Here is a 23,158-nt window from a genome sequence, read left to right on the forward strand (position 1 = left end):
AAAAGTAGCGTTACAAACAAAGACTACAGATTTACAATGTGTTATTATATAAAGATTACTTTTTAACTAACGTACCTTCTTACTAGTGTCACATTTACTGGTCAGGGATGGCTGCCTGTGATATTCCTATATCATACTGCATACTGACAGGTGTTCTGTCGTAAACATTTACGAATGGCACTTCTTTAAACATCCTGGTTAATTTTAGTTGGTCTATTTTTGGTACATTGTATAATATTGCATGTGATTTGTGTAGCAGTTGTCTCATTTACACTGTTCATTTGTAAACACTATAAGCTTTATGCCTGGAATGATTCCGCTCATGCTTCCGAAATTCAGAAATTTGCGGTACCATTATATGTTCTTAAAAAATCACCCCACCTAGAATATTTAGCATATGCCCATTGTTAAATGAAATNAGAAATTTGCAGTACCATTATATGTTCTTAAAAAATCACCCCACCTAGAATATTTAGCATATGCCCATTGTTAAATGAAATATATTGCACCTCTCAAATGTCTCATAATTTATTTTCTTGTGACCATTTCAAGTGTGACAGCAATTCTTGTGTACTTCAAATCTGTCATTTTTGAATTATATGAAAATTTATTCATGTTCATTTTTTTTACATACAAGTTTAATTTTATGTGAATAGGCATGTATAAAGCTTTTTGGGATAAGGTTCATTTCTCCACTTTACATACATCTTTTATTGTAGCCAGATCGATTTGTTAAATGAAATGTATTGTACCTTTCAAATGTCTCCTAAGTTCTTTTCTTGTGTACATTTCAAGTGTGCAGCAAATCTTATCTTAAATTATACGATTAATTAACAATGTATAAAATGTGTACATACAAGTTTATTATTATGTGTATAGGAATATTTGGACTTTTTTGGGAGGAGGTGCATTTCGCCGCTTAAAATATACAGTAACATACATCCTTTCAATGTAGCCAGATTTTTACACTTGACCATACTTGCATATACATGACAACAAAAATATATTTTATGATAAACTTTTGCGTATATACATTTTCGTTGCTTTAATTCAACTGACACGATTTCATATAAAACAATGCATTATTTACATTTTTATGAGTAAATTCAGGAGGTACTTGAGATTGCAATCGAAGCTCTATGACACTTAACAAGAAAATATGTGACTTCCAAAAAAATAAGTGATTTCCGTTATCATTCCTGCCGAGCACAGTTGTGTTCCGTAGGAAGAGAGCGAGTGAAAATCGTAACCGCGTCAGCTACGAAGCGAAATATTGCCAAATGGTCAAAATATAGCGCAAGGATTACGTTACGGAAGCATTATTGCAGGTGGGGAGTATTCAAAGGAGAAAATAACTGCCCTTCCGGATAGCCGGTATAAAGCTGAAATGGAATCGACAGAAATGCTGTTTATGTTCTGAATAAATATCTAAAAATATTAACCTCGCTAGTATCTTTGTTTAAGTTGGTACACAGATGAAATTATTTTGTTATGTTAATGGGCATGTATCGGAGAGAGTTTACTTTACGTTTCTATATACAGTAGTTTATGCGAAAGGACGGGAAAAGTGACTGGTTAGTTTGATTTTGCTTTGGGGCCCTCCAAGGGTAACTGTACATGTTGTGATGTCCTCTCCGCTGTCGGTATTCGGGGTTAAATGAGATACGTGCGCTATTAGATTTACATAATTTACAATATTCCCGGGTTCGGTAAAATGGTATGATTTAATTATATTGCTGAAGTACACGATTTTTTTCACATGCAAGATTTAAATATATCAAAATGACGGTTCAAGTTGATAACTGAGGAATGAGAACTTACTTATAGAAAATAGTATCGCATAACAATAAAAAAAAAATCGTAACGTTTCAACACTTCATGTTCTCACATGACGTTGATTTAGAATGTATGATCATGCAACAACTTTTGTCTATAAATAATTAATTTTCTACTTTAGATAGAAGTCACACATGTGAATACACATTGAAAACGGGGAAAAACGGCATTTGTTTACGTTAAAACAATTGGGCGTGCTACCGATAACTACGGCTCTGTTTTGGACAAAAGAAACTGATGTAAATATTGTAAATACTGTTGTAAATATTGTACATTTTATGTCGACCACATGTGAGACGAGTCATTGACTCAATGTGTTATCGAATTTAAATAAAGTCTATTATTATTATTATTATTATATTATTATGAAAGAAAAGTTATCTCAACATAAAAAAGGGTGAATTAACAAGCATGCTTTAATCTTTGTAAAGTATTGAAAACATATTATTATCAAGTATCTCAACACGTTCCATATCTGACACATATTCTATAAGTACACGTAGTGGTTTTGCCAGATATGACATACTAAGTGTAAATGTATGAAGACAGTGAAAGTGGGAAAGAGAGTATACATAGATTGGTCTTGAAAAAAGTGGCCAAAAACATTGACTCATAATTAAAAAAATCACAATCATTTCTCTTTTTTTATATTTGTCAATGCATATGTACACTTTATGAAAACATTTGAAATATGATATTCGTCTCGTGAATATTCCATTTTACACAAAGGTTTGTCCCATGGTTGAGGGAAGGTGTTCAGCCCCGTATCCATTTGTACCGGTCACATTCCAGTAATAGCTATTTCCTGGTGTCTATAAATAATGCCGAGAGGCCAACAAATATTTTCTACATTTAAATTTTTGAATCATGGCATGGGTGCAATTAACTTCTGATGAATAATTACTGCTAAGGGGATTCAATAAGTTTCAACACGGACTTATTATTTGGTTTCATAGTGCGGTAAGAAGTTGCAGTTGCCTTGGAAACTTTGCACCTCGGTCAGACCAACTGTGTTTACTGCCTCGTTTCAAACCCGTCACGTGACGTTATTGGTACTATTTTTAACAGGGCATTCCCGAACAATTCAGGTGGTCAAACTGGACATTTGGAACGGACTATGAATATGAGGATAGCAAAGTAAGATAAGTGGAAATGCATACCACACATATATTCATTAACACGAATATGGCTCTTCACGTGATGATGTCCCTTTAAGTAAGAATTACTACACAATTTGTGAAAAAGTCTGTATTGTTTTAATACAATGCTTTATCATATAAAGATTACTTTTCAACTAAAGTACCATCTTACTAATGTTACATTTACTGGTCAGGGAATGCTGCCTGTGGTTTGTGTAGCAGTTGTCTCCCTTACACTGTACATTTGTAAACACTATAAACTTTATGCCTCTATACGTACATGACTACAAAAATATATATTATGATAAACTTCATTTTTGCGTAAATACATAATCGTTGCTGTACTTCAAACGACACGATTTCATATATATAGCAAAAAATACATTATTCAGAATATTATGAGTAAATTCAGAAGTTTTTTTCAGATCGAAATCGAAGCTTCAAAACATAATCATTTCCGATATCATTCTGACGGAGCAAAGTTGTTTAAAGCATGGTTAGCATACAGAAAAAATAACGCTTAACTTGAATTCAAAATATTTGTCTAAAACATTGAAATGCATACCGAAAGTTACATTCATGAATATTAAAAATGATTTGCTGGAGATAAACAAAAAACAACCCAAATTAAACAACAGAAAGTGCTTAAATGTTTTTATAAATCAACGCATTTGGAAAATTTGTTAAACGGCTCGAAAATCTAACCATGCTTTCGACATCTTGACCCTTTGCTACTTCTAAAATAAATTTCGACAAATGTTGGTTAGTTATAGCTTTTGCTGTTTAAAAGTAGTGATTAGTGTGTCGACAATCTTGAAATTGTCATGTTATTCTTATCAAATGCTTATCAAAGGAGATTTGGTGGTTCTATCCTGCCTTCCTATTTGAACAGCAGTTCAGAGGAAAATCTTGAGATATAGAAAATACCTTATCCTTTTAACATAAAGCAATGATCTCCCTGACTTGTAATTTCCATTATTGTTTTTGCCTGTATTGGTGACTACATTTAACAGACCGGCCCCATATGTATGAACCATATTTAACTTAAATAGATTTCACCTTTTTGAATAAAACTTTTGAGGTCATTTTCTATGATAAGTGCAATGGATGACCAAAAGTCTGATTTATCATTGACTAGTGTTGCTTAATCATTTTGGTACAAAAGCGAGAAAAACTATGTTATTACTCAGTAATACAATGTAAACCAAAATAATATGGAACTCTGTCAGAAATACTTCAGAAATTGCTGTAAATTTAAACATTGATCTTTTGTATAGTATCTTTATAGAATCTACGTAACTTTTACTTTTACATAAGGCTAAGGTGAAATTCCCAAGACAGAAAAACGAGCATTTTCTATTCTGTCTCATCCTCAATATTCCAGTGGATAACGCTCCGTTACGTTATCTGCACCCCGTGAATATGTCATTCACAAAATGGAAGGCATGTGTATAGCTATTCGATTGGTGTCAGGTAAAAAAAATGACCTCCCGCTATCCCGATACATCTCCTTTGAATATTACTGAATATTGAGTAAACCCTGACTTTAAATCTGGTCAATTTTACCGTTAGGCTGTCGCACAGTGTCCGTCCTGTAGTGACATTTTACGAGCGGCCCTCTGTAAACATCCTGGTTATATTTTATCTACTTGTATAAGAGTTGTCTCCATTGTATTGTAAAAGACTAGTTGGCCTAGGCTAGTATGATGGTGGAAGTAACTTATTTTAAGGGAGTGAAATATATTCGTGTTAGTTCGCATAGAGATCATATCTCGATTCCCAATATCCCTGAGTATTTATTCATGTAAATTCTCCATATAAAAGGAAACGTTATAACATTTATTTCGTTTGTATTCGCAAAAATAAAATAATTTCCGGTGTTTCATAAAATATATCATCGTAGCCATGTGTGCATGTAATGTCAAGCTTCATGATATGGTGTAAGGGTTATATTACTGAATCTTATTGTAAGTGGTGAAATGCTCCTCTTCCTCCTCCTGCTCCTCCTCACCTCCTCCTCCTCCTCTCCTCCTCCTCCTCCGCTCCTCTTCCTCCTCCTCCTCTCCTCCTCCTCCTTCTCCTCCTCCTCCTCGTCCTCCCAAACAAAATGTTTGTAAAAGATGATTTGAACATTTTTGATTTATCACATACTTGTTTAATGACACACCTGAAAGGTATAGTTTTTGAAAGATTAGCAGCGAAATATTTACATAATTATCTCTTAGATCATTCTCTATATTTAACTCTCAGTGAGGTCATTCTTCTGTACATATACAAATATATCATAAAGTGTGTGACAATCTGGAAAGAAAACAGCCCACACGTCTAGTGTTCTGCGACATTTCTAAGGCATTCTACAAGGTGTAACACAGAGGACTGGAAGTTAAACTGTCCAGTTTCGGAGTATCAAGAAAATTGATGCAAAGATTAATGGCCTACATTTGTTTGTAAAAAATAGTTTTCAACGGGTACATCCCCTGTGAAGACAATAACTGCAGGAGTGTCTAAGGGTGCAGCTCTTAGTCCGTTTTTGTTATACTATATATCAACGATATAACTAAGAATCTAGAAAGTCATTCGAAACTTTTGCAGATGAAACATCTGTTTTTGGCTCTGAAAAATCTCCCCCAGTAGTCGAACAAAAAATGAATAGTGATCTCCAAAAATAAAATCCAAGCGACATATCAGTTAACAGAAGCGATGCGAAGATCTGATTTTAATTATATTGTTTGATCACATCATTGAAATTAATTTTTAGTAATGCAAGTATCGATTTTGTTGACAATCATAAACATTTAGGAGTATTCAATGATGCAAACTATAATTTGGGTTGTCATATTGAAAATACTTGTAAAAGCGTTGTGAAACAATTTGGTATCCTCCGTACATTACAATACATTCTTAACCGATATACACTAAATATACTCTTAGCCGATATACACTAAATATACTCTTAGCCAATGTACACTAAATATACTCTTAGCCAATGTACACTAAATATACTCTTAGCCAATGTACACTAAATATACTCTTAGCCAATGTACACTAAATTTACTTTTAGCCAATGTACACTAAATAAAACCTTTAAGACCTTACTTTCCTCCTAATCTAGAAGATTGCTGTGAACTATGGGATGGTTTTTCTCATGCTGGTGCAGATAAGTTAAGAGAAGTTTCAACTTGAGGCTGGACGTATTATCATTGGTTTTCCTTCCTACACTAGCAGACAATCTAAATATTTACCTCAGCGGAGATCCGTCGAAAACTTCAAATATTCTATATACAATCTCAACACTCTACTCCCTCCTCTCCTATTAGAAAAAATCACAACACAATTTAAGAATTGCTGACCTTTATAGTTTGCCTAACAATAGACTGCAGTCAACTAACATGTCTTTCATCCCTGCTACGATAAGACCACTGTTGTTTTCTCGTTTTGGTATAAAAGGGAGGAAATTATATTATTACTAAGTTATACAGTGTATTTACCAAGAATATATAGACATCTCTCCGAAATTCATGAAATAGAAAATGTTTCTGACTCAAACATAGATCCTTTGTATAGCATCCGTATAGAATATGCGTTACGTTTACTTTTACAAAAGGCTGAGGTAAAATTCCTAAGACAGACAAACGAGTATATTCTATTCTGTCTGATCCTCAAAATTCCAGGGGGTAACGCTTCGTTACGTTATATGCACCTCTGTCGTGACAAAATGGAAGACTCCCAGTAAGTTATGAGATTGGTTTCAGGTGAAAAAATGACTTGGCGCTATCCCGATACCTCCCTTTGAATATTACCCTGACTTCAAATATGGTCAAAGTAACCGTTACGCTGCTGCGCGATCAATGTGTTCTACTTGTATCATCCATTGAGTTTGGTTTATTCCAAGGGTGCAGAGAACACAAGAGAGTGTAACCTCTTGAGTTTCGATGATGAATCTGCCTTTGATTATGTAGATAACATATAATCTTAGGTTGATTAATTTTAGGTACAGGTTTTAGAAGTGGCGATTTGTACTGTTTTCAGCATACTTATTTTTCTGCCTATCTGTTAAAAAAACAACTAAACATGTTATCACATACTATATAACCATTATTGTGTACAAATAACCAAAAGGAATTAACTATGTTAAAATATACGTAAACATTTATTTATGACGTCACTTGATTAAGAAAGACTATGATGTAATGATGAATTGTATTTCTCCTACAACCACTATATGAACCTGCTAAGAGTTGATAAATATTTTTGGTTAACGTCTTGAACATTATTTATTGGTCGATGTACTAATTATGACGTCAAGTAACCATGTTTTGCGACGTCATCTGCCATTGTGAAATCATTGTTAACAGGAAAAATGCATTCTAAAGAGAAGTAGATAGCTTTCTAGATATCATATCAGGACGTAATTGGAAAATAAAGGTCCCAAATCTCGTGTTGATCTAACTCTCGTTAGTTCATTTTCAACTTGTATAAGACACTCAGTACACCTCGTGTCTTTATACAATTTGAACATGAATTAACTTGAGTTAGATAAACGTGATAACAAACCATCACTCGTTGGGCATTCTCTATGTAACTATCTTGTGTATTTTGTCAATTCTCTGCAACATTGTTGCGGTATCGACCACTGTATTTAAATGTTGTTTGTAACTGATAAGATGGAAAGCTTCAAATCAATTATAATTAATTGATAATTATTAATTCTAATTTTAATTTTGAATTAATTAACCATATCACGGCAGATTGTAGGTATAAACTACCTAATATAAAGTGAAATACGAAAAAAATATCGTATTGTTAATTATGGAAGCTATTTGGGAGAACGATCAGTTATACGATAAGTACATGCGGGACTCGCCTCCTCGATTACGCTTATGACATTTGATGGCAGACATGTGGAGAGGGTTTTAAATAAAATAAGGCATATGTGATTGATGCATATTTTAATTTGCGAAATCAATGTACAAGTATAAGTGTTGTCATGTGTCCATTGCCATTGTCCGCTGCCCGCTATCCTCTATCTGACCTAGTTAACCACCTAAGGGATTATTTCTGGGTCCGGTTGGCTTCATATCTGAGGCGGCTACAAGAGAAGAAAGATATAACACTCAACACAATTAGATAGCAACAGAATGGACAGAGAATGGGTCAAATGTTCAAAGTCATTGTTTGAAACCAACTTGAAAACAGTTTGGGTAATAATTCAGGTATTTCCCTTCAAGTGATCTTCTTAAATCCCAGAATGTATATGCATTAATTCTTATTTGGTAATAATCATGTGATAACAATTGTATTAATTGTTGTAATAATTGTATTGCTAATCAAATTGATTTTATAAATTTTATTAATGATGAATATTATAAATTATCATAAATTAAAAAATCTTAATAGCTGAAACAATAGTTAGAATGTTTGAAAAATAATTATAATCATTATTGTAATAAATCATTCTATATTTTTTGTAATAATGATTTTAATAAAAACTGTATCAATGCAATTAGTTATAAACAACTAAGCGCATTAATACACAGGACATTATTTTTTGTTTCATTTGATCTAATTCGGAAACCCTCCAACCATTAGGATAGTATTCACACGAACCAACGATTTCATCACGAAAAGCCGTTCGAGATGTTCAACAATTGCATTCATTGGGCCTTCAAAAAATTCCATCATCTGACTGTTTTGAATTTTTAACTTTTCTTTCTTAACTTCCACTGTAGTAGAATATATGGTTTTCTTCTCAGAAAGAGTCTTTGCAAGGGTACATTTACATACATTATTGTAGCTTTGCAAGAAGTTGATTCCAACTCTGATAATAGTGTCATCATTCTTTTTCAAATTCCTCTTCTTCATTTCAAACATTCTTTCAATTTCAAGTTTGTCTGCTGGGTTGTTCTTAGTGAAGTCTTTCCATGCCTCCTGCCCCACTAAATCTTGTAAGAAGCAGAAGTAAGCTTCGTCCACAACGGTTCCACCCCACGGCCCTCCAGTAGGTGGATGTTTTTCCTTCAATGTGCCGTCATTTATGACTTCATGGCAGGTGATGTCCACTGTACCACCAATAAATAAAAAAGATCATTTTGAAATAGGCCTGCTGTTTCCCACTCGATATGAGTTACCTGCTGTGAATAATGTTAGTCCCCCTGCATAATCGGGGTTTTCCCTTCTATTTCTTGTGCTTAGGGAACCTCAAATGAACCAAATTTGATCTGCTACCGACATTGCAACATTTCGCATCTGTATCTTTCCCTCTTTAATTCTCATACAAGGCAGGCTGTAACGTTGTAAAACGATTCATGTAGCACAACGAATAAGTGTTTATAGGTGACGTTTCGATGACTAGTACAGTATGTAATAAGTTGTTATAGATGAGGTGATGGGACTTAAAGACTCTCGCACATCTATGACCAAGTAGTAAACAAAGCGTAGCTGAATCGATTTATTTCGGTACATATATAACAACTAATTGTACATACGCTTACAGCGTAGCCGAACCGACATGGATTTGGGGACAACTCGCACATATTTTAAGACTTTGTGTACATACGCTTCACTGGTAATTTGTCTGATGTAGGGGACAGGGTCCATACCGTACTAATCATCGAAACGTCACATATAAAAACATATTGGTTGTGCTACATGAATCTTTTCACAGTCCATACTTACCAACATGACGAAAATGTTTAGAAAATGCTGTAACATTTTTTACCTCCAATATCCAGAAGAAGAAAATGCTCCCCTGGCGTGAACGCTGATAAGTCTTTAGAACTTCCTTGCTCTTTTGATGTCTTTACTGCGATTTCCTTGCAGTAGATAGCTGCAGCTTCCGGTTCCAATGCCAAAGTAAGCTGGTATTTGAGGATACCGGCCTGAAATCGAACCGAATACAATTCATTATTCTATTCTGCTGTCGACAAGTGTTCATATTTTTATTTTGTTTGTCCTTAAAATACAGTAAGTACACGTCACAGTAAATACCATTACTTCAAGAATGCTTTTAAATACGATTATAAAAAAAAAATCTTTTCAGAAAAGGTAGATAATTCAAAACTTATTGTAGTAATAATATATGTCCACACAAGTGTAGCGACAATCACAGGGCATACCTGTTCTGCAGCTTCTCGCATGAACTGTTTCGCTGCATCTGACCAGATCGCCGGCATGGTCAAAATCCAGTGAACGTCATCCTCACTCGTGCCTTTAACGGAATTATTCAGAGTCGTGAGGAAGTGGTCTTTGAGATAACGTATCGCATCACTAAAGATATCCATTGCAGCCATACTATTACCGTGTGCTTCTTTTAGTTTTAGACTCTGACCTAACAGTCTGCGGTGACGTGCCAACTGAAATATGAATAATCAAAACATTACACCTTGTAATTGCGAGCACAAAACATATATTCTTCTTCATTTGAGATGTTACACGGCGTTTGATTGGTTAAACGCAATATTTGGCGACGGTATAACCACGATATACCGTCTCCCAATTTTTCATTTGCATATGAGGCCCGGCTGGCGATTTTAAATGTCGTCAATGACCCAGACACGTCATGAAATAGTATTATCCCAAGAGTTCAATGTTAATCCGCCTCACTTTGAATGTTCCTGACGTCACAAATCAATCCACTACATAGAGACACAGATTGTGTAGACAACATACAGAAACATCTTTTATTCGTCGTTTATTTAGGGATGTTAAGCTGATTTTAAAATATAATGGGGACAACCCGGCTGTATATCATAGTCAAATATAATATCCATTTTACTGCCTCCGGAACCAGTGAAACGGATTCATGCGACAGTTAAATACAGTAAGAGTATCCCCTTGGTCTGTAAAAGAAAATGTCTTTTCCTTGATAATAATATTTTAAGGTGTGCAAGCAATTTAACAGAATGGGCAATTTAACTAAGCGGGCAATCTACACACTGTGTTTCCTAGAATAGAAAAAAAGAGATATTTTGAGATGTTCGGGCAATATGACGGAGTGGGGAAAATAATGTTGAATTCTCGTAAAGATGTCTCCAACTTATCCTTGTTGTAATCCATATTGAAGTAAAAATCAGTGGTGTATTTACCTCTGCCGCCTCATTGTCTTCTTTCATCTCACGATACTCATTTTGAATCGTCTGAAGAAACGCCAGTCTTCGTCTTCTTTATCGTCTACGAGTCTGTTGTAATGCGTTTCGGCACTAAATCCAAATGAAGAGAATTTCTTGTTCTTGTCAAACAAGATCGATGTTGGAGCTTCAAATTAAGAGAGGACTTAGAAGTATTACAAAATCAAAAACAAATTATAGAATATTCAGCACCAGCATTTAATATGTCGATATTGACGACATTAAACCTTTTTCAACTCCTTGAAAAGAGAAAAGAGATCATTGAATGTGATTTTGTCCTGATCGTTTGAAGAAAAATTCTATAAAAACATGAAACACAGTGGGCTGAAGAAGGGCTTTTGTTTGATATTGTTAAACGTCATATTAACAGCTACGGTTATTCAAGGACGTCTCTCTTTGTGTGCTGTGTATGCGTGAATGTATGTATGTGTGTTGGAGGCAGGGTTTGTTGGTGTTATTGAAACCTTTGATAGCGTGGATTTGATGCCGACTTTATTGTGCTATCTAACTGAAACACCATGCCAAACGCACCCAGCAGAGCATTCCGCCCAGTCACATTATACTGACAACCAGTGAACCAGTTTTTGACATTCTCTGTAATGTTGAACGTTTAGCAGGGAATAATAACTACAATTTTTAAGGACTTTGGTATGTCGCGGCCTGGGGACAGAACCCATTTCCTTCCCCATCTGGGCGAACGTTCAACATTAAAGACAAAGGTGAGGTGTTGCCAAGCAAGGCGTTAGGAAAATGATAATAGTTAGTAGTAGAACGAAATATTGTAATGGGTGCAGCAGATTTATTTTGGTCGCCTTTTTGTTCCGAAGTAAAGAGCACAAATGCAAATCCATAATTGTGCAGGGGGTTCCCACATTGGTCGCCCCTCACGATCATGCAATTGGTCTTTTCTCGAGCCACGACATGGCTGTTGGATGAAGAAAAAGACTGTTTAGTGGCGTACAGGGCGTCTATATCCCAGGTTAATATATCAGGGCATATGCAAAACAGATAAATAATGTCATAAGTAATCTTTAATTGCAAAAGACCGGATTTAACTCTGTGTAACAAGTACACTCAGTGTTTGGATATCAAACGGTTATGGATAGCAAGTCAATCACTGTTGAGGTTTTCTGCAAATGTATGTCTAGTAAAATAGTAGCACATACTTAAAAAAGAAATCTATTTAACTTGGTCACGGCGGCCTTCTTTGATCCCATTTCCAAATAACAATACATAAACTAAAATTGATCCATTTACTTTTCATCAAAATGTTAACATTCCTATAATTGGCTCTATCAAATATCTCGCACAAATGTGTAAACATTCAATAGTCTTAGTTCTCAAAATCTCAACAATTTTACAGATTTAACAGTTCGTGTATTACAGGGCAACTAATATCGCTAATAATACAACTTCCAGAAAGAACCGAAATAGGTCGATCGACACAAATAAATACATAGCAGGTAGATTACTATTTAAGTTTACCTTTGACAGTAACTAAGTTAGTTTCGTCGTCTATCCACTGTGCGTTGGTGAGAATTTTAAGTGGATCCTTCACAAAGTCATCTCTGAAGGAATAGGCGTAACCAGAATACGTTGTACCAAAATCAATGGCCGCAACGACCAAATATGTACCGTCGCGCCGAGCCATCATCAGCAAGTGAGATCACTGCAGGTGGTTCTATCATATAAAATTCGTTCAATTATTTCCCAGTGTTCAGTGGAATTCAAAAAAGTAGCGATTCGCAGGGAAAGGACTTTCGTACATGTATCGTCCGTGGTTTTGTTATGTTTCTTTTTCACAGTTAAGCATATTTCTTTGTATTAGCAGTCTTTTTAGATTTAAAATAAGCAATCGAAACACAAACTAATGTAGTAACCTTTTTCTGTGTTTTGTTTGTTATTTAATCGATGCATAAGCCAAAGAGAGTAAATGTGTACTGCACCATAAAGCCATTTCATCACTTTCGGATTACTCAGTAGTACTAACGATCAAAGAAATTACTATTAATATATAACGTGTACCGAGAAGTGTAAAAATTCAATGAAAGAGGAAAGGTAACCAAATTAACACTCTTTTGGCGACAACTGATAATGATTTTTTTAAAGCAATTTTTACTTATAAATGTACTCGGATACATTCTAAACGGTTACCTCGGAAAGTCATAGTAGAGCGGAAGAGTAAACCAAGCTGTGTCGTTAGATAATCATTAAAAGCAAGAAGTAAGGAGAACTATTTACAATTTTAGTAGGTCATTGCAGAACTCATATTGAGTAAAAAGAAATGCTGCACTATATACTAATTTTGTCAATTCATGATTCATATGTGTAACGTAATGTCATGGCAACGTTGAATTCACATATTTCAGTTGTAATCATCATGCATGCAATCGAGGTATATTTATGAAGGTATCATATTTTAGTATTGCAATTCAGTGTAGCACAGCACGTTTGACAAATAACACACATACGAATTTAAGGAATGTGGAAGCAATACGGTATTTATTTAAATCCCCAATTCGAATAGATATATCATTTAAAGTTTAAGAAGCCTATATGACAATTTATATCAAATCTTTTCCCATCATGTGGGTCTTTTTCTAAAGCTCAAGTAAACTTATCAAAATTTCAAAATATTTGTTTCTACTCGAATTATTTACAAACATTTAGTTATATATCATCGGAACATGTATATGATGTATTTGATAATAAAGTCTGACAGGTAGTGTAATATGAATGAGAGGTACGTGGATTTCATTACGATACGTCGATGAAAAAGATTCATGGGACAAATGGTATACCCTAAAAAATATTGATTGATTGCATGGGAACTTGGATACACAACTCATAATTAAACAAGATATACATATTAATAACTTTAAGTATTGGTGAAACTATTCACAACTAAAGGAGTGTACTGGTTAAGTCAATCTATATTGAGTTTTACAGGCAAGCGGAGCATCACCTGTGACTGATAGGGCTATGTGAGGTTAAATATAGTACGTACATTGTACAATGTACACGTATCCATGATATGACTTGAACTGGAAGGTTTTGTTTGTTTTTTGTAAATTTTAATTTTTCAGAATTTTTGTTTAAAGTACATTAGACTATTAACATTTAATAAGTATTCTAATCAACACGCTCACTCTTTTACATTCTTTCGACAATTCATACTTTGCCTTTATTTCCTTATTGATATTGAAAATTGTTTTTAATATATCAACAACACAAAACAAAAGGAATATCGCCTATACTAAATGATAATATAACAAAAACAAAAACAAAAAATCTTAACTTTATGTGACTAACATTGAATCTTATTTTATCTACTGTTTTTAGCAGAAAGAAAGAAAGAAAATAAAGAGATAAAGAAATAGTAAGACAAATATTTACATGAGCATGGCAATGTCACTAGATAACCTATTTCAAAGCTGTATCGTTGATGGGACTTTTAAATGCCATGAACTACGAGAAACATTGAACGAGGTAGGAGAAAATAATGTACTACGCAATATAGTAAAAGAACCATTTAAAAAAATAAAAACATATGGCCACAGCAAACTAGGGATGGGTGTAGGATCCAAAGTTAAGTTAAGATTAGAAATATTCAATATAAACATCAAATCATAATACAAACAGGTGGTAAACATCTATATAGAATTAACAAACATAATAACAAACATATTAGACTCCCGACTGATATAAGAAACCTGAAACGTATGTGCTCTGGTCATATGCGGGAAGTTCCGTTCATAAAAAAGGGCTGTCTTCTACTCCACGGCAATTTTATGTCTAGTCGAACCTAATATATACATATATATGCATACATACATGAATACATAAATATGAATGTATGCATACATGTATATGTATATATACTAGTATGGGTCAAAGAAGTAATATAGACGGTAAAATCTCATATAAGACTGGATCTTAATGGAGGTATGTCCGTAGGATACGAATTACTTAAAATAGTATATGGGGCAAAGAAGTAATTCCAACAGTGTGGACAAGTTTAGGTTGTCGAATTTTCGGAGCGATCCGCTCCTTTATCAAGACACAGTGAAACAGAACGGGTACATGTGCATATACATCATATTACAAGAAGATAGAACTGATAAACTATAGCTATATTTTAAGTTATAGTAAATCAGTTCTATCTTCTTGTATTATGATGTATATGTACATGTAACTGTTCTGTTTCACTGTGTCTTGATAAAGGAGCGGGTCGCTCCGAAAATTTGACAACCTAAACTTGTCCACACTGTCGNGGGGGGGGGGGGGGGGGGGGGGGGGATGTACAATCTGAAGGAGTACGCCGTCCTTAGACTGTACAAAGCCTAACAGATGGATACAAATGAGGATATAATTTTATTATTATTACCACTATAAACTGTATAATACGACCTATAGGTCCTTTCGCTCATTCGGTGAAAAACCTTACAAGGTAAAGGAGGGAAACCGATGGTGCTATATGGACCAATTAGTTAGGTAGGAATAACAGGATAAGCGAATCTTGAACTTATAATCAATATTTGTTAATCTGACACAGCTTACAACAAAATACAATAAAGCAAAATATTCGAACCAACTTTATAAATCAAACAACACAGATATCTTATATCTAATTGAGCACAATATATACATAATGTAGATGCATACATGATCACATACACATAAATGTAAACACCCACTGCAAAGTATATTCATACTAGGAATATATGCGATATATTCATGCGTTATGATTTTTTATAAAGTTAATGATACCCTAGTATGTAAGAAAATCTGTATTAATGTTTAATTTCTCTATAAATTCTTGATAATTGTAAAACGTATCATTGCCATTTCCTTGAGCTAAGCCATACGTTTTATTTCCCCTTTTATATACCATTCCCTGTAAAATACTCCTATTTTCTATCTTAATTGAATTGTTGTACCAGATAGTTATTTTGAAAATACTAAACCTGTAAATGTTGTATTTCCCCTTTGTTAATTCAAGTTTAGAAATAATGTGTTTTTACTTTACTGTTTACTGCGAATCAAAACATTTGGTGTTTTGCCATTATTCATTTTTCATCCAGGAATGTTTGCACAGCCATACAGTTCATTATATATCTCTTTCGTAGATATTCTTGTACCATCTAAAAAACTAAAGTGTCATCTGCATATTGTGATAGTAAAATAAAAGCAAGTATTTCAACAAATAAAATAAATAAATATGGAGCAATTAGGTGGTCTTGACGACATTCTCTCTTAATTTCTTAAAAACTAATGTTGGCAGGAATGTTGAACAGGAAGCTGGTGATATTGATGTTTTAAGTGTTGTTTTAGTGACGGGTAGGATATACCATATATAGATGTGACACGGGGTAATTAACGAGCCGCCCAAAGCTAGATGTTATGACGAATTCGGTTACAAGAAATAACTCTATATAATTTGTATAAAACGTTTCAAAAACGTTATACTGACTCTATTGTATCACATTTACTTTATGTATAAGCGGAAACACCTAACACCATACCTCCAGAAATGCACTGTTGTATTACTCAAATTGAAGTCAAATACCGTTTTGTCATAGAATGCCAGTTACAGTCTGAAATAGCACTATTTTTATATAGGAAAAACTCCATCACGCCAATAATGAGAACAAATGCAGAAAGTATTTCATACGAGTACAGAAGAGTAATTAACAATCTAGCAAGGTAAGGTATCTATAAAATAAATGAAATCAGAAATTAAGTATTTCCCGGTTAAAGATTATATTAAAATAAGTCCATTTATCCTGCGCTTAAAATGTTATGACAATTTCTTAAATGTTGTTGTTACTATATGGAATTACTTTGTATTGGTTAAGCCTGTCGCAGCTTGTATTCACTCGTAATGTGCTATTACTTTATTACGAATATTGTGAATATGTCAAACACAATTAAAAAATCACAACAACATACCCTGCCTCTACACACCCCTAGGTTGAATACACCCCTTGTCTATCGATCGCAGTGCATTGTGGCTATTTAAAGAATGTAAGGTTATTAGGGCATACCCAGGGGTAATAAATTTCACTCGAATCCGTTCTAACTAGGAACTACTTTCGTTTTATATATAAATATGATGATAATCACGAAAAACGCGAAAAGGCAATCAGGGTATGTTACATGTATTACAATTACATTGAGACTAATATGAGGACGCATAACACATAATTACAAAATAATAAGACAGATATTAGCGAACTACTTTCGGTTAGTATATACTTAACATAGAAATATATATATACTAAATAATGAAATAATTCATCTAATTGGATATCCTAAACTGAAACTAATATATATATTTCTTATAATCAGTATCATTACAAAGCATATACTTAACCTATATTATTCTATTCCTGAATATAACGATTTATATGGTGTAAGAACTGCAGCACAATTTGTGCAGAAGTCTTTATTTGACAAATCGCGTTTCTAACAAAGATTTTAGATCAAAATGTTTTTTTAATATAAAAATATTATAGCGTGATGGACATACCTTACTCTCGTGACACATACTGGTCAAGCGGTATGTAGTTTGTGATCTTCCTGTATCAAACAACATGTTTCCGGTGTCATCCTGTTGTAACCGGTTACGAGTTGCATCCTGGATATTTTATCAATTTGTGTAACAGTTGTCTCCCTTGAATCGTAAATCTCGTATACAAAATATAGCCATGGGTAGCATCAAACTTGCACCGAAATGTTTTGATAGGATTTTCTGATAAAATTACAGTTGAGTTTACCTTGCTCACTTGTGAATTTCGAGAATTAGGTCGTTAAATAGTTTCCCCATGCATACAATGTACCTGTGTTCTGTATCGTTGATTAATATATTGCGTCTCCCACTGCAGAGTCACCGATCGATGATACTGTGTGCAGCCCTGCTACCGTAACATCCCTGCTCTGTGAATAAGACCCAATGATGAAATAGTACGTGATGGGAATATTTTTCATGTTGATTTATTTATTTAAAGTGTGATGTTGTAATTCTAGATCTGATGTTTGTATTATTGCAAATACCTGACGATGCGAGATATGGGAGTAAAGATATGACGTTACACACATAAGGACCTAAATACACTGTCTCTACTGCTCACACACACACACACATACACAACACACACGGAGGCACGTACTTAAACTATCTTAGCTGTTGATAAGACGTTAAACAAAACAAAAACCAAAAATAAAACTAATCTGATGTACCTGTATCTAGGCCTAGTTAACCAGCACTAAATCCGTTTGCCCTACTAAACACAAGTCTTCAGTCCGGGCTAATGCTCATTGTCAATCGCATTGTTGAATTAGTTTTGCCCTCCAGTCATTCAGTAAAGCCTTACCTGGGTGTTACGTATCTAACCAGCCAGTCGGATTCTGATACTACTACAAGCTCGTGTAATTATAAATGATCCATGTTTGAACTTTGTTCTATTGCACACTCAATAAGAGGAATTGAAACTGCATTATAATGACTTGTATGTCCAGATTACGGCTGATCCTTCTGGTCGAGATATCTTGTAGTGGCCAAATATGTTACATACGGTGGCAACACCTTGCACTGGTTAAATAAGGTTGTGTGATAGCTTAGATTTCAATAAATCCGAATTATAACGTTGCAAAAAGCAAAAATTAATTTGACATTTTTTTTTAAATAGTCCCTTTTCTACTTTCACTTAAAGTATAAAAACAATACAGAAAGGTGGTGAAACATGAGGTGTTAGACTAAGAGGACCATGTGGAAGTATCCTCAATAAAGAATGTCTTTTATAAACACCAATACATTTCGGCTGTGCTGGGCCTTGTCATTAAATGAAGTGATAACGGTCCCTAGTGACAGTTAAATTAAGGCTATATGATAACAACAAGAGTTCTACTGCCAACCCGTACTTGGAGCTGAACAATAATATGACCAGACCTCCGGAAGGTCATACTTCTTTAGACTTTTTAAATAATTTTATATTCACTATGTATGGTTACCAGATAAACTCGTGGTCAAAGGATCTTGTTAAATGAGTCATCAGTTACATGTAAGTATATGTGGTAAGATGATTAATTTTCAACGTCAAAATCACCATTTATAATCATAGTTTTTAATGCACTTTTTTGTCGTTTTGGAAGATACATGTACATGACACCACCAACAATAGCATGCCTTAGCATACATATCTATAACGACTGACATTGTGCATAGAGACGATAACGTATTTTATGATATAATGTTAAATCACCTCATTTTTGCGGATAAAACTCTTCGCTGTTGTACTTCAAATGGCATATTTGCGATGATTTCAATCCCAAATTAAAGTTATAACCATTAATTGTTAAGTTTTTATGAATGAATACTGATATATTTTACATTCAAATCTGATCTCCATGCGAATTAACAGGAAGCTATTTTACTCCCTACGACAATTTTACACAAGCATATAATTCTTTTTTTTCTCTCCAAAAGATGAAACATCATGAGTAAATTTGCATCTTTATTTATTCTAAACGACCTACTGAAGAGAAGAGATAAAAATAATAATTGTAAAAATAAAGACATTGATATTTAATAATATTTTTTAAAAAAAATGCATTATTGATGCTTTAAGTTAACCATGCTTCGAAAAACCTAGTTCTGTATTACTGTCTTAAAATAACCTACAAATGTGGTTGTCCTGAAATTTATTATTTAATGCTTATTAAAAGTTTGATACGGATGATTCTAGTTAATTTGCTCTGCTCTCGGTTTGAACAGCAATCCCGGGGAAACTCTCCCAATGAATCATAATACCCATTAATTTATTACGAAACTATTTTTCTGTGTAATGCTATATATTTTAATTTTGTGCCTGGTTTTTTATGATTGTATTAGAAAGACTGGCCTAAGGTTGCATGCACAATATTGAACCATTTTTTTCTCCATTTGACAGCATTGCTGGAGTAAATGAAATTGTTCTTTGCTTACATATTTTCCTAAACATCAGTTATGCTTTCCAGTGGGAACAGAGCAAAATAATTTCCTTTGATGAAGGAAAGTTCGGTAGTTGGGCAAGATATGTGATACATTATAGATTGTTTCCGAGTCATTTACAAAAAAGAAGAATCCTTTCATTTTATAATTGTGATACTCTTCTCCGTCATAAAATAGTGTTCAATAGGAAGCTGTTAATTTTGAAAGCAATGCAGAGGACACATATAATGGAAGATCAACATTCCGATTTATCATGGGATTGTGCTGCCTCTGTATTTGGTACAAAAGTGAAGAAATTTGGTTACTATCTATCGTTATATACTTTAATAACTTACCCTTGTGTGTATTCCCAAATAATGTACATATGAACAGGCTCTAAGCTGTCTTTGTATGTGTAGTTGGTTGGTTTTAACAGGGTTCAACGTCCTATCAACAACTAATGTCATTTAAGGACGTGTAGTTTATATATTTTGTTCACACCTTTCGGCGAATTCATTACAGTGCCGGTTTTAGATTGTATCAGCTGCCTTTTGCACAGTTTTTAGCATACCTGTTTTAAGTTAATCTCTTACGTATATATTAATCAACACTGTCAACATAAATGCACATGTCGTGTGTACGGCTTTCTGATATAATTAGAAAACAAGCTATTCAAATTTTATTATTAACAAAAATTATATAGTAAAGTTGATATCTATAAAGATGCATCGTACACCGGACAAATATTTCCGGAATATATGAGTATTCAATGATAGATACGCTTATTGCTTTTGAACGCAAAAGCTGTGGGCTGTACAATATATACATAAAAAAAAACATTTGTGAATGATTTATATTTTTATTTGCGAAAATAATACAAAAGTATTGGTGTCGTCTCTGTCTACTGTTCATTGTCGTCTGTCCACTATCTTTTACAAAAATAACTTGAACAAGAGATCCTTGCAGGATTTTGGCGCCAACCATTGACGGATCTTTTTCATTTTTACAAAAGATGATCTTTTACCTTCTTTGCTCTTTATTTTCCTAACATGTACTATTACCAAATCCCATGTTGGAAATCCTAGCGGATGTAATTCATTTAAATTATTTTAAATCTCCCAATGACAAACGTTAATTGCAACTAAGACAATTGTTGTTTTATACGAATTCCATAACTATATGCAAACTTTTGAAAATGTGTAATTCTCACATAATTAGAAGTGCTGTCAATGACAGATGAACAACATTCAAGATGGCCATTGTCGGCCATCTTTGTTGAAGTGGAATTGAAAAATATCTATTCAGTTCCTTCTGAGAAATAGACGAACAAACTTTAACGACCGAAATTCAAGATGACTGCATATCAATTTTGAAATTAATTTAATCCTCATCAGAAGGCTATATAACAAACTATCATCAAGAAACCTTAAAAACTGTTTCTGATCAAGTCAATATGGTTTTCCCTCAAATTTTGTTTCACTCTTAGAACAAAGAGTTTTTTTGGGTATCTAAACACCAAGGTTGCATATGTAAGGACAACTATAGTAACCATCGCATACACTAACAATATCAAAGGAAACAAATTTAGAATTATGTTGGACCTGTTTAGATAAGGGCACAAGGACAAGATTTTAGTATAAGATGTTCAACTTGTGTTCAAAATCACAATAGGTAATTTAAAATTTTACAAAAACAGCAATATTAGGTCACGATGCGAAGTTAATTTTATTGTTTATTTAATTACTTTTCTTTTCACAGAAATATAACTTCGCATCGTTGTTCTAATTTTTTACATTTTACACATGATATGGAAGTTAAAGCGGGAACGAAAGCTAATATTATATGCATGTTTTTATATGATTTGTGGCCTAGGAAAAACAAAGAATTCATCACAGTTAATCATTGGCCAACTGATTAGAGGAGGGTTAGAGGGTCAAGCCAAAAGAAGCTGTAGAATTGTTAGCATGACAGGGCCAATAAAAAGGTCAGTCTGCAGTCAAAAGTAGCTGGAGGGGGGGGGGGGGATTTGGAAGGGGAATCTTTTACGACCATGCAATTATCTAATTATCTGTCTATCATACACTCGAACGGACCATCTCTTGACGCTTTGTATGTAAACATTGTAATATTTGAACAAATATTCGCAGTTATTTTGACCTCTCTCAGTTCAGGTAAACGTCATTCTACTTCTACAAAAAAGGCTATCAGCTTTAACAGAATGGAGTCGTATAATCCGGGTTTCCTAAATATAGACCCCTTATATCTGTACCTGTACACACATGCACAACATTTACTTCTTGCTGCTATCTAATCTCTCAATTATGACAAACTATATTGCTAATACGCGTAGAATAAAGCGTCATTCAGATGATTGCTACTTACGTATCACAGCTGGTTACTGGTTTGTACTTTAGACAAAGCAAACATTGGTATTTTTTGAAGAATAAATCCCGTTTAGAAAGCAATAATACTTATATTATTTTGATAAAACGACAGTTCATACCAGCGATACCCAGATTTGCTGTTGAATGATAATAAAGCGAATGTATAACCCTGAAAACAAATATTTGTATCGAACTTAGAGAGTTTGCGTGTTACCTATTGCGTCTTACAGTCGTCCCGCTTCCCATATAACCGATATGTCATAGAAATCATTTAAAAAAATATAGCTGGTATATATATGACACATCGAAACAAAGTAGATGAAACATCAAATATAAAAAACACTAGTTTACATTAAATCTTTCTATCACAATGTACAATAAGTACTACTGAAATAATATAGTTTTATCATTTACAAAAACGAGTTAAATTCCTCAGAGGGAAATGGAATGTGTCAGGAAACAATTGCATCTTATACAAATACAAGAATTGGGCAACAGGCGTAATGCCTATTCAAGCCCTCTCCTATTGTATGGACAATGTATATTATAATATATTTATTGTGAAATGATTTTTAAAAAAAAATCTACATCTAGGACAAAAGTCATCGGCCAGAGCTACCACGCAGTGACCCGTTAATTAAAGTTATTTAAGTCGTATATGCGTAATTGGATTTCTCTCCCTTACCCCACAGAAGTGGATTC

At 33.8% G+C, this 23,158-nt stretch overlaps 1 protein-coding gene across 3 annotated transcripts; it reads right to left on the reverse strand.

The window, feature by feature from the left end:
• Nucleotides 1–7,907: 7,907 nt before the first annotated feature.
• On the reverse strand, nucleotides 7,908–17,741 carry LOC110445331 (heat shock 70 kDa protein 12B-like). 3 transcript variants are annotated; one of them, XM_021489885.1, is made up of 7 exons: nucleotides 17,634–17,741; nucleotides 12,587–12,782; nucleotides 11,060–11,228; nucleotides 10,091–10,327; nucleotides 9,694–9,853; nucleotides 8,760–9,043; nucleotides 7,908–8,064 (listed from the first exon to the last, which is right to left on the reverse strand). In XM_021489885.1, exons 3-7 carry the CDS (start codon nucleotides 11,084–11,086, stop codon nucleotides 8,050–8,052), a joined length of 723 nt encoding a protein of 240 aa, XP_021345560.1. In that variant the 5' UTR covers nucleotides 11,087–11,228; nucleotides 12,587–12,782; nucleotides 17,634–17,741; the 3' UTR covers nucleotides 7,908–8,049. The 3 variants fall into 3 exon arrangements, with proteins under 3 accessions (XP_021345560.1, XP_021345559.1, XP_021345558.1); XM_021489884.1 differs by having other exon boundaries at nucleotides 8,583–9,043; XM_021489883.1 differs by lacking the exon at nucleotides 7,908–8,064 and having other exon boundaries at nucleotides 8,453–9,043.
• Between the last annotated feature and the right edge of the window lie 5,417 nt (nucleotides 17,742–23,158).

This window comes from Mizuhopecten yessoensis, unplaced genomic scaffold (genome assembly GCF_002113885.1).
Source record: "Mizuhopecten yessoensis strain PY_sf001 unplaced genomic scaffold, ASM211388v2 scaffold2213, whole genome shotgun sequence".
Lineage (NCBI taxonomy): Eukaryota > Metazoa > Mollusca > Bivalvia > Pectinida > Pectinidae > Mizuhopecten > Mizuhopecten yessoensis.

Excerpts from the sequence above, each read along its gene's own strand:
- LOC110445331 (XM_021489883.1), bottom strand. The coding sequence starts at position 11,086 with ATGAAAGAAGACAATGAGGCGGCAGAG. Across the intron at positions 10,328-11,059 it reads AAGACAATGAGGCGGCAGAG|TTGGCACGTCACCGCAGACT; the intron begins GTAAATACACCA and ends TTCATATTTCAG. Across the intron at positions 9,854-10,090 it reads TGCGAGAAGCTGCAGAACAG|GCCGGTATCCTCAAATACCA; the intron begins GTATGCCCTGTG and ends GTTCGATTTCAG.